Source organism: Sinohyriopsis cumingii, unplaced genomic scaffold, assembly GCF_028554795.1.
Source record: "Sinohyriopsis cumingii isolate HCF-2022 unplaced genomic scaffold, ASM2855479v2 utg000957l, whole genome shotgun sequence".
NCBI classification, from domain to species: domain Eukaryota; kingdom Metazoa; phylum Mollusca; class Bivalvia; order Unionida; family Unionidae; genus Sinohyriopsis; species Sinohyriopsis cumingii.
This window is the reverse complement of record NW_028315947.1, coordinates 715276-732778: the sequence shown is the minus strand read 5'-3', so window position 1 is coordinate 732778 and position 17503 is coordinate 715276. Positions and strand designations below refer to the sequence as shown.

The following is a 17503-nucleotide window of genomic DNA, read 5'->3' as shown; positions in this document are numbered from 1 at the left end:
GTATAATTTTCAACTGGTGTGTGTGTGTGTGTGTGTGTGTGTGTGAATGTCTTTGGATTGAAATTTGTGATTACAATGCTTTCCATCATGTGTCAAAACTGACTCTTTAGCCATCAGTTGAACTGATCAGATAGTTATCATCTTGATAAGTTGCATCAGTCAAATAGTCATCATCTTGATAAGTTGCATCAGTCAAATAGTCATCATCTTGACAAGTTGCATCAGTCAAATAGTCATCATCTTGACAAATTGCATCAGTCAAATAGTTATCATCTTGATAAGTTGCATCAGTCAAATAGTTATCATCTTGATAAGTTGTATCAGTCAAATAGTTATCATCTTGATAAGTTGCATCAGTCAAATAGTCATCATCTTGATAAGTTGCATCAGTCAAATAGTCATCATCTTGATAAGTTGTATCAGTCAAATAGTTATCATCTTGATAAGTTGCATCAGTCAAATAGTCATCATCTTGATAAGTTGCATCAGTCAAATAGTTATCATCTTGATAAGTTGCATCAGTCAAATAGTCATCATCTTGATAAGTTGCATCAGTCAAATAGTTATCATCTTGATAAGCTGCATCAGTCAAATAGACATCATCTTGATAAGTTGCATCAGTCAAATAGTTATCATTTTGATAAGTTGTATCAGTCAAATAGTTATCATCTTGATAAGTTGCATCAGTCAAATAGTCATCATCTTGATAAGTTGCATCAGTCAAATAGTCATCATCTTGATAAGTTGCATCAGTCCAATAGTCATCATCTTGATAAGTTGCATCAGTCAAATAGTCATCATCTTGATAAGTTGCATCAGTCAAATAGTTCTTGCCTTAATAAGCTGCAAGATCAGGTGGTCGGTTGAAAGCTTGCACATGAAGTAGGGATAGTAGAAATAACTTACTATACAATACGTACATATTCAGCTCTTTATAAATTTAACATATCATATGTAAATGAGGTAGAGCATTCTCCATTTTTCCTAGTCATCAACTGACTGCTCCCTAAAAAAACCTCTAAGAAATTCATTAGGATCTGCAATGATTTATTATGACAAGAGACCCCATTGCTCACTTTTTCCTCCAGCTTTTTTGTCTTGAATGAGATATTCAGCTTGATATTGTCAGCTGCATTTGTAGGAAAGTGTTCCCCCTCCCCCACCGTACTTGTGGTGTGACTGGTGTCCACACTAGTTGTATCTGACTCCAGTCCTGGCCTTTGTGCTGGTGAAACACCTTGGAATGAGAGTGACTGCTGAGCCTTGTCATGTCCATCTTGAGACAAACCATCTGAAAAACAGAAAAAGACAGTGAGTTCCATCCATCCATTAATCTATCCAACCATCAGCCAAAAACCAACTATACTCCATATCTCCATACATGTGATTCTACCAGTGGTAGGACAAAAATACCATTGTAAAGGCCCTCTACCACACATAAACTTTTATAACTGAAATCCGTTTTTGTTAAAAAATAAAAGAAAAAGAATTTATATATAAGAAAGACAAAATACACTGGCAGTTTTATGCAGCCTATCCCCACATTACAGAAACCAGCAAAAACCAGTCTACTGGGGACCAGAAATGTCAGAGACATGACCAGCACCATGATGTGTTGCTGAGTAATCTGATTTCCAAGGCCATTGACACCTATACACATCAAGCAGTTAACTGATTACCTTATTATTGGAGAGTTTTAGGCCAAACACAGCAAGTTTTATGATGCATTATAAACAGTAATTAAAGGATCAAAGATGGTTATTTATGGCTTTCAAATCTTTGAATAAAAATTGGCCATCCTTTGGTGCAGGTGAGAATAAAATATTGTGAGATGAATCAAAACTTAATAGCAGCAGAAACGTTCAGTAAGTTGATTTCTAGTATTGTTTAATTGTTATTGCATTGTTCAAGATGTTGTTTCAGAGGAATATTCATGGGCAGGTCATATACTATTTAGTCCACTTCATGTTAAAATGCCAAAAACATAAATTTTCTCCTAACAGTATAAAAACACCAGCATAGAAATACAAGGATCAGGAGCAGATCTTAACTCAGGAGTCTTTTCATCAGGGTGAACTTAGCTGTGAGGAGTAGTGAAGAGCAAGTCAGCAGCCTTAAACAACCAGCCACAGGAAAGTTAAGTTTGAACTTTTGGGCAGACTGAGCATCATTGTTTTTGTTGTTGTTGCTGACACAGTCTAATTCAGTTACAGACAGGACATTCTTCATTATTTGCAAAATACAAAATGGGTAGAGGGAAATTTGGATCAGAAAACTACTGACAGCTGTTAAGTGTGAAACTTACTAATCACCACGAATGTCATTAGTGGACACCAGACAGCAATCTTGTGAAGAAAACTAAAAACCCATGTGGATTTTATTTAAATCTTCACAGTGAGCTTTGAGATATACAACTCCTCCGCATTATTATTGCAATATTTTCCATTCGAATCTGAATCTGTTATAAACATGCTTTTTTATCATAATATGAGGAGAATATGTATGATGGCAAAAATAATAATAAAAGGGTAATAATAACTCCGAAGAACACCTGGGTTATTTTATGAGGTCATTTTGTGATGAAATGAGGTGATATTTATATGTCATAATATTACAAACACATGATATGAATTTATTATGATTTTATGAAGCATATTTGGATATCATAGGTGTCATGTACATGCATTACCATTTGTTATTACCTTAATAATGCATATATATATATATATATATATATATATATATATATATATATATATATATACATGTCACAAAATAACGGTTTCATACTAATAAATATATATATATATATATATATATATATATATATAGTACTGAAAAGGTGAAACTAGCTCAAAATGCTGCTGCTTCATGAACTTTTCTTACTCTGACCAACATCATCAACTGTCATGGAACTGAAATTGCCTCAAAATGGCTATCAATCTAATAAATTGTTAAATGGACAAACAATCTAATTAAATGATAAAATGACTATCAATCCAATCAAATGATAAAATGACTATCAATCTAATCAAATGATAAAATGACTATCAATCTACTCAAATGATAAAATGACTACCAATCTAAAATGACCATCAATCTAATCAAATGATAAAATGACTACCAATCTACTAAAATGATAAAATGACTATCAATCTACTCAAATGATAAAATGACTACCAATCTACTCAAATGATAAAATGACTATCAATCTACTCAATTTACTCAAATGATAAAATACTATGAAACCAATCAAATGATAAAATGACTATCAATCTAATCAAATGATAAAATGACTATCAATCTACTCAAACGATAAAATGACTACCAATCTACTCAAATGATAAATTGATTATCAATCTACTCAAATGATAAAATGACTATCAATCTACTCAAATGATAAAATGACTATCAATCTACTCAAATGATAAAATGGTTATGAAACCAATCAAATGATAAAATGACTATCAATCTACTCAAATGATAAAATGACTATCAATCTACTCAAATGATAAAATGACTACGAAACCAATCAAATGATAAAATGACTATCAATCTACTCAAATGATAAAATGACTATCAATCTACTCAAATGAAAAAATGACTATGAAACCAATCAAATGATAAAATGACTATCAATTTAATCAAATGATAAAATGACTACCAATCTACTCAAATGATAAAATGACTAACAATCTACTCAAATGATAAAATGACCATCAACCTAATCAAATGATAAAATGACTACCAATCTACTCAAACGATAAAATGACTATCAATCTACTCAAATGATAAAATGACTACCAATCTACTCAAACGATAAAATGACTATCAATCTACTCAAATGACAAAATGACTACCAATCTACTCAAATGATAAAATGACTATCAATCTACTCAAATGATAAAATGACTATGAAACCAATCAAATAATAAAATGACTATCAATTTAATCAAATGATAAAATGACTATCGATCTATTCAATTTAACCAAGAAGTGCTAGCAACAGTCATAAGGGTTTAAGCCATCAATTGAATAATTTATTGATAAGAGATATATGTTAGAAATTACCAATACACTTTAGAATGCTGCAGTTACAATAATGGATTCTTTTAGGTAATACAATATTGACAAACTTGATGGAGTTAATGTAAACAGTTTTTCAACAGGCAATCCAACAGGTAAGGTTGCTATTTCATATATCAGGTGCAGTAAGTGCCAGGTAAACATTGCAACATGCATAAAGTAAAAATCCCACAGGAAAATAGGTCACATTTTTGGGGTTCATTACAGGGACATCTAATAAAGTGGCCATTTAGAGTAACCTGACACCGCATTCCATACTTACTGAACAACATTACTAAGTATGGTAGTATAATTCTGCCTTTGTTTTCGAAAAGAATCCAATGCATGTTTTCTCTGCCTTGTACTGTGTGGGACATTTTTATAATTTATAGGTTCACTGAGCTAAATTGAAACTAATTATTAAATTTTACATTACACCAAATAATAACTGTTTTAAAAAAATCTTGTCATTCATCAGAATCAATATAGGTCTACCTGTACCAGTATATCATTTGCATAGTGACCTGTACCAGTATATCATATGCACAGTGACCTGTACCAGTATATCATATGCATAGTGACCTTGTACCAGTATATCATATGCATAGTGACCTCTACCAATATATCATATGCACAGTGACCTGTACCAGTATATCATATGCATAGTGACCTTGTACCAGTATATCATATGCACAGTGACCTGTACCAGTATATCATGTGCATAGTGACCTTGTACCAGTATATCATGTGCACAGTGACCTGTACCAGTATATCATGTGCACAGTGACCTGTACCAGTATATCATGTGCATAGTGACCTGTACCAGTATATCATATGCATAGTGACCTGTACCAGTATATCATATGCACAGTGACCTGTACCAGTATATCATTTGCATAGTGACCTGTACCAGTATATCATATGCATAGTGACCTTGTACCAGTATATCATATGCACAGTGACCTGCACCAACATATCATATGCACAGTGACCTGTACCAGTATATCATATGCACAGTGACCTGTACCAGTATATCATATGCATAGAGACCTTGTACCAGTATATCATGTGCACAGTGACCTGTACCAGTATATCATATGCACAGTGACCTGTACCAGTATATCATATGTATAGTGACCTTGTACCAGTATATCATGTGCACAGTGACCTGTACCAGTATATCATGTGCACAGTGACCTGTACCAATATATCATATGCATAGTGACCTGTACCAGTATATCATATGCATAGTCCCTGTACCAGTATATCATATGCACAGTGACCTGTACCAGTATATCATGTGCACAGTGACCTGTACCAATATATCATATGCACAGTGACCTGTACCAGTATATCATATGCAAAGTGACCTGTACCAGTATATCATGTGCACAGTGACCTGTACCAGTATATCATGTGCACAGTGACCTGTACCAGTATATCATATGCATAGTGACCTGTACCAGTATATCATGTGCACAGTGACCTGTACCAGTATATCATATGCATAGTCAAAACATTTTTGGAAGTGGATAAGTGTTTGGTTAATGATATTCATAGTCATTCAAGTGACTACTTCCAATGTCTTCAAAGAAGACAAATTATTCAAACTGATTAGCAGAATACTCTATATTTATTTAAATAACCTGCGATTGGAAGGAAAAGAGTTCCTGGTATTGTGTCACGTAAATGTATTCAGCTATTCATATTCTTGGTGTAAAATCATATGACCTTGTATTGAAAATGTCTATATGTTGCATGAATGAACCATTTGTCTGTGACTTTACTCTGGTAACAGCTGATTGCTATTGATCTCAACACTTCCCTTTTAAACCTTCAGTAAATACTCCAGTGGTAAACACAGCACAGCTATTCTTTTTCTTTATCTACAAATATCAATTGCATGTTATAGTATCGTAAATTAAATAATCAACGACACAGTTGCTGAGTTAGTCAAATTCATGCAGAATACATCTTTGAGTACTGTATTAGTCGATATCCTTATCTGTAATATTTGGTAATAAAATATTTTATAATGTACATTGCAAATCAAATTTGATATAAAATTGTAACAAGCCTTTTGGCCTTGAAATCACAGTTCCATGTCAACAATGTGGATTATGTAAAATCTGGAAGAAATTTCAGCCATTTTTATACATCTCTTGAATTCGAAATTCCTCCAATAGCAAACGGCTTTTCTCACGTAACAGTATCTTTGAGTGGCTACTTCTGAAACTCAAATGCAAACTTGAGCTAATGGTTTCTCATCTCGAGACATAAAATGCTTCCACTACACTAAATCTAAACCTAAAGAATTCCATATTAGTGTCTGAACTTGGATCTTTTCAAATCAGTAAATTCATAATCACTCAAGCAGGTAGAACTAACAATAATAAAGTAGAATAATTCTAAAATGTTTGTAACTCTATTTAAGTAAACATGTGGGAATTAACAAACCTCAAAAGCTTGAGCCACTATAGATAAAATGAAACTGTCTGAGTCAGTAAAGTTCAGTGCAATGACAGACATTGTGCAAATGTGATGGCCTGAAATTCAGTGGGTCCTACGTGTGCCATCCATTCATCAGTCGATGCATCAGTCAATTCTCAGTCAAGAGGACATTTATACCGATAGTCCAACTAACATCTCAAATATTTTTAATGACTTTTTTGTTCAAATTGCTGAAAAACGTAAAGAACCCAGAACTTTATCTGATCATCTGCAACTCAAAACCTTTTGTGCTTAAAAAAACTACCAAACAATATAAAGTTTGAAATTCTTGAAATGAATCCTGAATTTGTGTTGAAATATATTTTTAAAAAATGGATGACTGAAAAGCTACAGGACTTGATATGATTGGACCAAGGGTATTAAACGTAGCAGCACCTTACATTATACCAAGGCCAAAGAAGGAATTATTTTAAAAACGTTTTCAATATACTGGTCCACTGGTATGGAACAACATTCCCAGTAACATAAGGCAGGCTCCTAGCATTTCTTCTTTTTACAATCGAGGTCTCAAATGGATGAAATATTTCGACAACTGTTCAGTTATAATAAAATAAATACTGCCTGCTTTTCTGTAATTTTGCATAATTTTCACAGATGGATTTTTCAGTGTAGGATGATGTTTTATATTTTATATTGTGCATATGTTTTTGTGTTCCTAGATGCCTGTGCATATGTTCTAGGCTTGATACTTTTATTTTTAAAATCACTTAATTATTTAGTGTCAAGCCATATTCTCCAAATCATGTTGTATATACCATATATATTGTACATAACAGATAGAATGTCTCAAGGTAGATTAGTTCTGTAACTAATTGAGTTACCTTCTCTAAATAAAGTCTTTACTATTATTATTATTATTCCATCAAAAGCTGTATTCACTATCTCAATATATGTAATTCTACAGTCTGAGTCAATTAGGCACTATGAAATTACAAACATTCAGCTATTGTTACAACCTGAACCTCTGTAAGTCTAAATGAAAGTCTGAGTCACATGTTATCGCAGACATTTTGCTTGTGTAACATCAACTTTTATGTATCTAAAGTAAAAACTGAGTCAATATCATGACAGACATTCTGCTAGTGTTAAAGCAACACTTTCTGTAGGTCTAAATGAAGCAGTCCAAGTCAGACATTCTGCTAGTGTTACAGCAACACTTTCTGTAGGTCTAAATGAAGCAGTCCAAGTCAGACATTCTGCTAGTGTTACAGCAACACTTTCTGTAGGTCTAAATGAAGCAGTCCAAGTCAGATATTCTGCTAGTGTTACAGCAACACTTTCTGTAGGTCTAAATGAAGCAGTCCAAGTCAGATATTCTGCTAGTGTTAGAGCAACACTTTCTGTAGGTCTAAATGAAACAGTCCAAGTCAGATATTCTGCTAGTGTTACAGCAACACTTTCTGTAGGTCTAAATGAAACAGTCCAAGTCAGACATTCTGCTAGTGTTACAGCAACACTTTCTGTAGATCTAAATGAAACAGTCCAAGTCAGACATTCTGCTAGTGTTAGAGAAACACTTTCTGTAGATCTAAATGAAACAGTCCAAGTCAGACATTCTGCTAGTGTTACAGCAACACTTTCTGTAGATCTAAATGAAACAGTCCAAGTCAGACATTCTGCTAGTGTTACAGCAACACTTTCTGTAGGTCTAAATGAAACAGTCCAAGTCAGACATTCTGCTAGTGTTACAGCAACACTTTCTGTAGGTCTAAATGAAACAGTCCAAGTCAGACATTCTGCTAGTGTTACAGCAACACTTTCTGTAGGTCTAAATGAAACAGTCCAAGTCAGACATTCTGCTAGTGTTAGAGCAACACTTTCTGTAGGTCTAAATGAAGCAGTCCAAGTCAGACATTCTGCTAGTGTTAGAGAAACACTTTCTGTAGATCTAAATGAAACAGTCCAAGTCAGACATTCTGCTAGTGTTACAGCAACACTTTCTGTAGGTCTAAATGAAGCAGTCCAAGTCAGATATTCTGCTAGTGTTAGAGCAACACTTTCTGTAGGTCTAAATGAAGCAGTCCAAGTCAGATATTCTGCTAGTGTTACAGCAACACTTTCTGTAGGTCTAAATGAAACAGTCCAAGTCAGACATTCTGCTAGTGTTACAGCAACACTTTCTGTAGGTCTAAATGAAACAGTCCAAGTCAGACATTCTGCTAGTGTTACAGCAACACTTTCTGTAGATCTAAATGAAACAGTCCAAGTCAGACATTCTGCTAGTGTTACAGCAACACTTTCTGTAGGTCTAAATGAAACAGTCCAAGTCAGATATTCTGCTAGTGTTACAGCAACACTTTCTGTAGGTCTAAATGAAACAGTCCAAGTCAGACATTCTGCTAGTGTTACAGCAACACTTTCTGTAGGTCTAAATGAAACAGTCCAAGTCAGACATTCTGCTAGTGTTACAGCAACACTTTCTGTAGGTCTAAATGAAACAGTCCAAGTCAGACATTCTGCTAGTGTTACAGCAACACTTTCTGTAGGTCTAAATGAAGCAGTCCAAGTCAGACATTCTGCTAGTGTTACAGCAACACTTTCTGTAGGTCTAAATGAAGCAGTCCAAGTCAGACATTCTGCTAGTGTTACAGCAACACTTTCTGTAGGTCTAAATGAAGCAGTCCAAGTCAGACATTCTGCTAGTGTTAGAGCAACACTTTCTGTAGGTCTAAATGAAACAGTCCAAGTCAGACATTCTGCTAGTGTTACAGCAACACTTTCTGTAGGTCTAAATGAAACAGTCCAAGTCAGAGATTTTGCTAGTGTTACAGCAACACTTTCTGTAGGTCTAAATGAAACAGTCCAAGTCAGACATTCTGCTAGTGTTAGAGCAACACTTTCTGTAGGTCTGAATGAAACAGTCCAAGTCAGACATTCTGCTAGTGTTACAGCAACACTTTATGTAGGTCTAAATGAAACAGTCCAAGTCAGACATTCTGCTAGTGTTAGAGCAACACTTTCTGTAGGTCTAAATGAAACAGTCCAAGTCAGATATTCTGCTAGTGTTACAGCAACACTTTCTGTAGGTCTAAATGAAACAGTCCAAGTCAGACATTCTGCTAGTGTTAGAGCAACACTTTCTGTAGGTCTAAATGAAACAGTCCAAGTCAGACATTCTGCTAGTGTTACAGCAACACTTTCTGCAGGTCTAAATGAAACAGTCCAAGTCAGACATTCTGCTAGTGTTAGAGCAACACTTTCTGTAGGTCTAAATGAAACAGTCCAAGTCAGATATTCTGCTAGTGTTACAGCAACACTTTCTGTAGGTCTAAATGAAACAGTCCAAGTCAGACATTCTGCTAGTGTTACAGCAACACTTTCTGTAGGTCTAAATGAAACAGTCCAAGTCAGACATTCTGCTAGTGTTACAGCAACACTTTCTGTAGGTCTAAATGAAACAGTCCAAGTCAGACATTCTGCTAGTGTTACAGCAACACTTTCTGTAGGTCTAAATGAAACAGTCCAAGTCAGACATTCTGCTAGTGTTAGAGCAACACTTTCTGTAGGTCTAAATGAAACAGTCCAAGTCAGACATTCTGCTAGTGTTACAGCAACACTTTCTGTAGATCTAAATGAAGCAGTCAAAGTCAGACATTCTGCTAGTGTTAGAGCAACACTTTCTGTAGGTCTAAATGAAACAGTCCAAGTCAGACATTCTGCTAGTGTTAGAGCAACACTTTCTGTAGGTCTAAATGAAGCAGTCCAAGTCAGACATTCTGCTAGTGTTAGAGCAACACTTTCTGTAGATCTAAATGAAACAGTCCAAGTCAGACATTCTGCTAGTGTTACAGCAACACTTTCTGAAGGTCTAAATGAAACAGTCCAAGTCAGACATTATGCTAGTGTTAGAGCAACACTTTCTGTAGATCTAAATGAAACAGTCCAAGTCAGACATTCTGCTAGTGTTAGAGCAACACTTTCTGCAGGTCTAAATGAAACAGTCCAAGTCAGACATTCTGCTAGTGTTAGAGCAACACTTTCTGTAGGTCTAAATGAAACAGTCCAAGTCAGACATTCTGCTAGTGTGACAGCAACACTTTCTGTAGGTCTAAATGAAGCAGTCCAAGTCAGACATTCTGCTAGTGTTAGAGCAACACTTTCTGTAGATCTAAATGAAGCAGTCAAAGTCAGACATTCTGCTAGTGTTAGACCAACACTTTCTGTAGGTCTAAATGAAGCAGTCCAAGTCAGACATTCTGCTAGTGTTACAGCAACACTTTCTGTAGGTCTAAATGAAGCAGTCCAAGTCAGACATTCTGCTAGTGTTAGAGCAACACTTTCTGTAGATCTAAATGAAGCAGTCCAAGTCAGACATTCTGCTAGTGTTACAGCAACACTTTCTGTAGGTCTAAATGAAACAGTCCAAGTCAGACATTCTGCTAGTGTTACAGCAACACTTTCTGTAGGTCTAAATGAAGCAGTCCAAGTCAGACATTCTGCTAGTGTTACAGCAACACTTTCTGTAGGTCTAAATGAAACAGTCCAAGTCAGATATTCTGCTAGTGTTACAGCAACACTTTCTGTAGATCTAAATGAAACAGTCCAAGTCAGACATTCTGCTAGTGTTAGAGCAACACTTTCTGTAGATCTAAATGAAACTGTCCAAGTCAGACATTCTGCTAGTGTTACAGCAACACTTTCTGTAGGTCTAAATGAAGCAGTCCAAGTCAGACATTCTGCTAGTGTTACAGCAACACTTTCTGTAGGTCTAAATGAAACAGTCCAAGTCAGACATTCTGCTAGTGTTACAGCAACACTTTCTGTAGGTCTAAATGAAACAGTCCAAGTCAGACATTCTGCTAGTGTTACAGCAACACTTTCTGTAGGTCTAAATGAAACAGTCCAAGTCAGACATTCTGCTAGTGTTACAGCAACACTTTATGTAGGTCTAAATGAAACAGTCCAAGTCAGACATTCTGCTAGTGTTAGAGGAACACTTTCTGTAGGTCTAAATGAAACAGTCCAAGTCAGACATTCTGCTAGTGTTACAGCAACACTTTCTGTAGGTCTGAATGAAACAGTCCAAGTCAGACATTCTGCTAGTGTTACAGCAACACTTTCTGTAGGTCTAAATGAAACAGTCCAAGTCAGACATTCTGCTAGTGTTACAGCAACACTTTCTGTAGGTCTAAATGAAACAGTCCAAGTCAGACATTCTGCTAGTGTTAGAGCAACACTTTCTGCAGGTCTAAATGAAACAGTCCAAGTCAGACATTCTGCTAGTGTTACAGCAACACTTTCTGTAGGTCTAAATGAAACAGTCCAAGTCAGACATTCTGCTAGTGTGACAGCAACACTTTCTGTAGGTCTAAATGAAGCAGTCCAAGTCAGACATTCTGCTAGTGTTAGAGCAACACTTTCTGTAGATCTAAATGAAGCAGTCAAAGTCAGACATTCTGCTAGTGTTAGACCAACACTTTCTGTAGGTCTAAATGAAGCAGTCCAAGTCAGACATTCTGCTAGTGTTACAGCAACACTTTCTGTAGGTCTAAATGAAGCAGTCCAAGTCAGACATTCTGCTAGTGTTACAGCAACACTTTCTGTAGATCTAAATGAAGCAGTCCAAGTCAGACATTCTGCTAGTGTTACAGCAACACTTTCTGTAGGTCTAAATGAAACAGTCCAAGTCAGACATTCTGCTAGTGTTACAGCAACACTTTCTGTAGGTCTAAATGAAGCAGTCCAAGTCAGACATTCTGCTAGTGTTACAGCAACACTTTCTGTAGGTCTAAATGAAACAGTCCAAGTCAGACATTCTGCTAGTGTTACAGCAACACTTTCTGTAGATCTAAATGAAACAGTCCAAGTCAGACATTCTGCTAGTGTTAGAGCAACACTTTCTGTAGATCTAAATGAAACTGTCCAAGTCAGACATTCTGCTAGTGTTACAGCAACACTTTCTGTAGGTCTAAATGAAGCAGTCCAAGTCAGACATTCTGCTAGTGTTACAGCAACACTTTCTGTAGGTCTAAATGAAGCAGTCCAAGTCAGACATTCTGCTAGTGTTACAGCAACACTTTCTGTAGGTCTAAATGAAACAGTCCAAGTCAGACATTCTGCTAGTGTTACAGCAACACTTTCTGTAGGTCTAAATGAAACAGTCCAAGTCAGACATTCTGCTAGTGTTACAGCAACACTTTCTGTAGGTCTAAATGAAACAGTCCAAGTCAGACATTCTGCTAGTGTTACAGCAACACTTTCTGTAGGTCTAAATGAAACAGTCCAAGTCAGACATTCTGCTAGTGTTAGAGCAACACTTTCTGTAGGTCTAAATGAAGCAGTCCAAGTCAGACATTCTGCTAGTGTTAGAGCAACACTTTCTGTAGGTCTAAATGAAGCAGTCCAAGTCAGACATTCTGCTAGTGTTAGAGCAACACTTTCTGTAGGTCTAAATGAAACAGTCCAAGTCAGACATTCTGCTAGTGTTACAGCAACACTTTCTGTAGGTCTAAATGAAACAGTCCAAGTCAGACATTCTGCTAGTGTTACAGCAACACTTTCTGTAGGTCTAAATGAAACAGTCCAAGTCAGACATTCTGCTAGTGTTAGAGCAACACTTTCTGTAGGTCTAAATGAAACAGTCCAAATCAGACATTCTGCTAGTGTTAGAGCAACACTTTCTGTAGGTCTAAATGAAACAGTCCAAGTCAGACATTCTGCTAGTGTTACAGCAACACTTTCTGTAGGTCTAAATGAAACAGTCCAAGTCAGACATTCTGCTAGTGTTACAGCAACACTTTCTGTAGATCTAAATGAAACAGTCCAAGTCAGATATTCTGCTAGTGTTACAGCAACACTTTCTGTAGGTCTAAATGAAGCAGTCCAAGTCAGACATTCTGCTAGTGTTAGAGCAACACTTTCTGTAGGTCTAAATGAAGCAGTCCAAGTCAGACATTCTGCTAGTGTTAGAGCAACACTTTCTGTAGGTCTAAATGAAGCAGTCCAAGTCAGACATTCTGCTAGTGTTACAGCAACACTTTCTGTAGGTCTAAATGAAGCAGTCCAAGTCAGATATTCTGCTAGTGTTAGAGCAACACTTTCTGTAGGTCTAAATGAAGCAGTCCAAGTCAGATATTCTGCTAGTGTTACAGCAACACTTTCTGTAGGTCTAAATGAAACAGTCCAAGTCAGACATTCTGCTAGTGTTACAGCAACACTTTCTGTAGGTCTAAATGAAACAGTCCAAGTCAGACATTCTGCTAGTGTTACAGCAACACTTTCTGTAGATCTAAATGAAACAGTCCAAGTCAGACATTCTGCTAGTGTTACAGCAACACTTTCTGTAGGTCTAAATGAAACAGTCCAAGTCAGATATTCTGCTAGTGTTACAGCAACACTTTCTGTAGGTCTAAATGAAACAGTCCAAGTCAGACATTGTGCTAGTGTTACAGCAACACTTTCTGTAGGTCTAAATGAAACAGTCCAAGTCAGACATTCTGCTAGTGTTACAGCAACACTTTCTGTAGGTCTAAATGAAACAGTCCAAGTCAGACATTCTGCTAGTGTTACAGCAACACTTTCTGTAGGTCTAAATGAAGCAGTCCAAGTCAGACATTCTGCTAGTGTTACAGCAACACTTTCTGTAGGTCTAAATGAAGCAGTCCAAGTCAGACATTCTGCTAGTGTTACAGCAACACTTTCTGTAGGTCTAAATGAAGCAGTCCAAGTCAGACATTCTGCTAGTGTTAGAGCAACACTTTCTGTAGGTCTAAATGAAACAGTCCAAGTCAGACATTCTGCTAGTGTTACAGCAACACTTTCTGTAGGTCTAAATGAAACAGTCCAAGTCAGAGATTTTGCTAGTGTTACAGCAACACTTTCTGTAGGTCTAAATGAAACAGTCCAAGTCAGACATTCTGCTAGTGTTAGAGCAACACTTTCTGTAGGTCTAAATGAAACAGTCCAAGTCAGACATTCTGCTAGTGTTACAGCAACACTTTATGTAGGTCTAAATGAAACAGTCCAAGTCAGACATTCTGCTAGTGTTAGAGCAACACTTTCTGTAGGTCTAAATGAAACAGTCCAAGTCAGATATTCTGCTAGTGTTACAGCAACACTTTCTGTAGGTCTAAATGAAACAGTCCAAGTCAGACATTCTGCTAGTGTTAGAGCAACACTTTCTGTAGGTCTAAATGAAACAGTCCAAGTCAGACATTCTGCTAGTGTTACAGCAACACTTTCTGCAGGTCTAAATGAAACAGTCCAAGTCAGACATTCTGCTAGTGTTAGAGCAACACTTTCTGTAGGTCTAAATGAAACAGTCCAAGTCAGACATTCTGCTAGTGTTACAGCAACACTTTCTGTAGGTCTAAATGAAACAGTCCAAGTCAGACATTCTGCTAGTGTTACAGCAACACTTTCTGTAGGTCTAAATGAAACAGTCCAAGTCAGACATTCTGCTAGTGTTACAGCAACACTTTCTGTAGGTCTAAATGAAACAGTCCAAGTCAGACATTCTGCTAGTGTTACAGCAACACTTTCTGTAGGTCTAAATGAAACAGTCCAAGTCAGACATTCTGCTAGTGTTAGAGCAACACTTTCTGTAGGTCTAAATGAAACAGTCCAAGTCAGACATTCTGCTAGTGTTACAGCAACACTTTCTGTAGATCTAAATGAAGCAGTCAAAGTCAGACATTCTGCTAGTGTTAGAGCAACACTTTCTGTAGGTCTAAATGAAACAGTCCAAGTCAGACATTCTGCTAGTGTTAGAGCAACACTTTCTGTAGGTCTAAATGAAGCAGTCCAAGTCAGACATTCTGCTAGTGTTAGAGCAACACTTTCTGTAGATCTAAATGAAACAGTCCAAGTCAGACATTCTGCTAGTGTTACAGCAACACTTTCTGTAGGTCTAAATGAAACAGTCCAAGTCAGACATTATGCTAGTGTTAGAGCAACACTTTCTGTAGATCTAAATGAAACAGTCCAAGTCAGACATTCTGCTAGTGTTAGAGCAACACTTTCTGCAGGTCTAAATGAAACAGTCCAAGTCAGACATTCTGCTAGTGTTAGAGCAACACTTTCTGTAGGTCTAAATGAAACAGTCCAAGTCAGACATTCTGCTAGTGTGACAGCAACACGTTCTGTAGGTCTAAATGAAGCAGTCCAAGTCAGACATTCTGCTAGTGTTAGAGCAACACTTTCTGTAGATCTAAATGAAGCAGTCAAAGTCAGACATTCTGCTAGTGTTAGACCAACACTTTCTGTAGGTCTAAATGAAGCAGTCCAAGTCAGACATTCTGCTAGTGTTACAGCAACACTTTCTGTAGGTCTAAATGAAGCAGTCCAAGTCAGACATTCTGCTAGTGTTACAGCAACACTTTCTGTAGATCTAAATGAAGCAGTCCAAGTCAGACATTCTGCTAGTGTTACAGCAACACTTTCTGTAGGTCTAAATGAAACAGTCCAAGTCAGACATTCTGCTAGTGTTACAGCAACACTTTCTGTAGGTCTAAATGAAGCAGTCCAAGTCAGACATTCTGCTAGTGTTACAGCAACACTTTCTGTAGGTCTAAATGAAACAGTCCAAGTCAGATATTCTGCTAGTGTTACAGCAACACTTTCTGTAGATCTAAATGAAACAGTCCAAGTCAGACATTCTGCTAGTGTTAGAGCAACACTTTCTGTAGATCTAAATGAAACTGTCCAAGTCAGACATTCTGCTAGTGTTACAGCAACACTTTCTGTAGGTCTAAATGAAGCAGTCCAAGTCAGACATTCTGCTAGTGTTACAGCAACACTTTCTGTAGGTCTAAATGAAACAGTCCAAGTCAGACATTCTGCTAGTGTTACAGCAACACTTTCTGTAGGTCTAAATGAAACAGTCCAAGTCAGACATTCTGCTAGTGTTACAGCAACACTTTCTGTAGGTCTAAATGAAACAGTCCAAGTCAGACATTCTGCTAGTGTTACAGCAACACTTTCTGTAGGTCTAAATGAAACAGTCCAAGTCAGACATTCTGCTAGTGTTACAGCAACACTTTCTGTAGGTCTAAATGAAACAGTCCAAGTCAGACATTCTGCTAGTGTTACAGCAACACTTTATGTAGGTCTAAATGAAACAGTCCAAGTCAGACATTCTGCTAGTGTTAGAGCAACACTTTCTGTAGGTCTAAATGAAACAGTCCAAGTCAGACATTCTGCTAGTGTTACAGCAACACTTTCTGTAGGTCTAAATGAAACAGTCCAAGTCAGACATTCTGCTAGTGTTACAGCAACACTTTCTGTAGGTCTAAATGAAACAGTCCAAGTCAGACATTCTGCTAGTGTTAGAGCAACACTTTCTGTAGGTCTAAATGAAACAGTCCAAGTCAGACATTCTGCTAGTGTTAGAGCAACACTTTCTGCAGGTCTAAATGAAACAGTCCAAGTCAGACATTCTGCTAGTGTTACAGCAACACTTTCTGTAGGTCTAAATGAAACAGTCCAAGTCAGACATTCTGCTAGTGTGACAGCAACACTTTCTGTAGGTCTAAATGAAGCAGTCCAAGTCAGACATTCTGCTAGTGTTAGAGCAACACTTTCTGTAGATCTAAATGAAGCAGTCAAAGTCAGACATTCTGCTAGTGTTAGACCAACACTTTCTGTAGGTCTAAATGAAGCAGTCCAAGTCAGACATTCTGCTAGTGTTACAGCAACACTTTCTGTAGGTCTAAATGAAGCAGTCCAAGTCAGACATTCTGCTAGTGTTACAGCAACACTTTCTGTAGATCTAAATGAAGCAGTCCAAGTCAGACATTCTGCTAGTGTTACAGCAACACTTTCTGTAGGTCTAAATGAAACAGTCCAAGTCAGACATTCTGCTAGTGTTACAGCAACACTTTCTGTAGGTCTAAATGAAGCAGTCCAAGTCAGACATTCTGCTAGTGTTACAGCAACACTTTCTGTAGGTCTAAATGAAACAGTCCAAGTCAGACATTCTGCTAGTGTT

The 17503-nt window shown here is 36.9% G+C and overlaps 1 protein-coding gene across 5 annotated transcripts in view; it reads right to left on the bottom strand.

The window, feature by feature from the left end:
• Positions 1-17503, bottom strand: part of LOC149772950 (uncharacterized) — a 159131-nt gene that overhangs the window by 91192 nt on the left and 50436 nt on the right. For all 5 annotated transcript variants that reach the window (XM_089947074.1, XM_089947078.1, XM_089947077.1 and 2 more), the window contains one exon: positions 1077-1291. In XM_089947074.1, coding sequence (XP_089803200.1) covers positions 1077-1291 — 215 coding nt within the window. The remainder of the gene's footprint in view (positions 1-1076; positions 1292-17503) is intronic.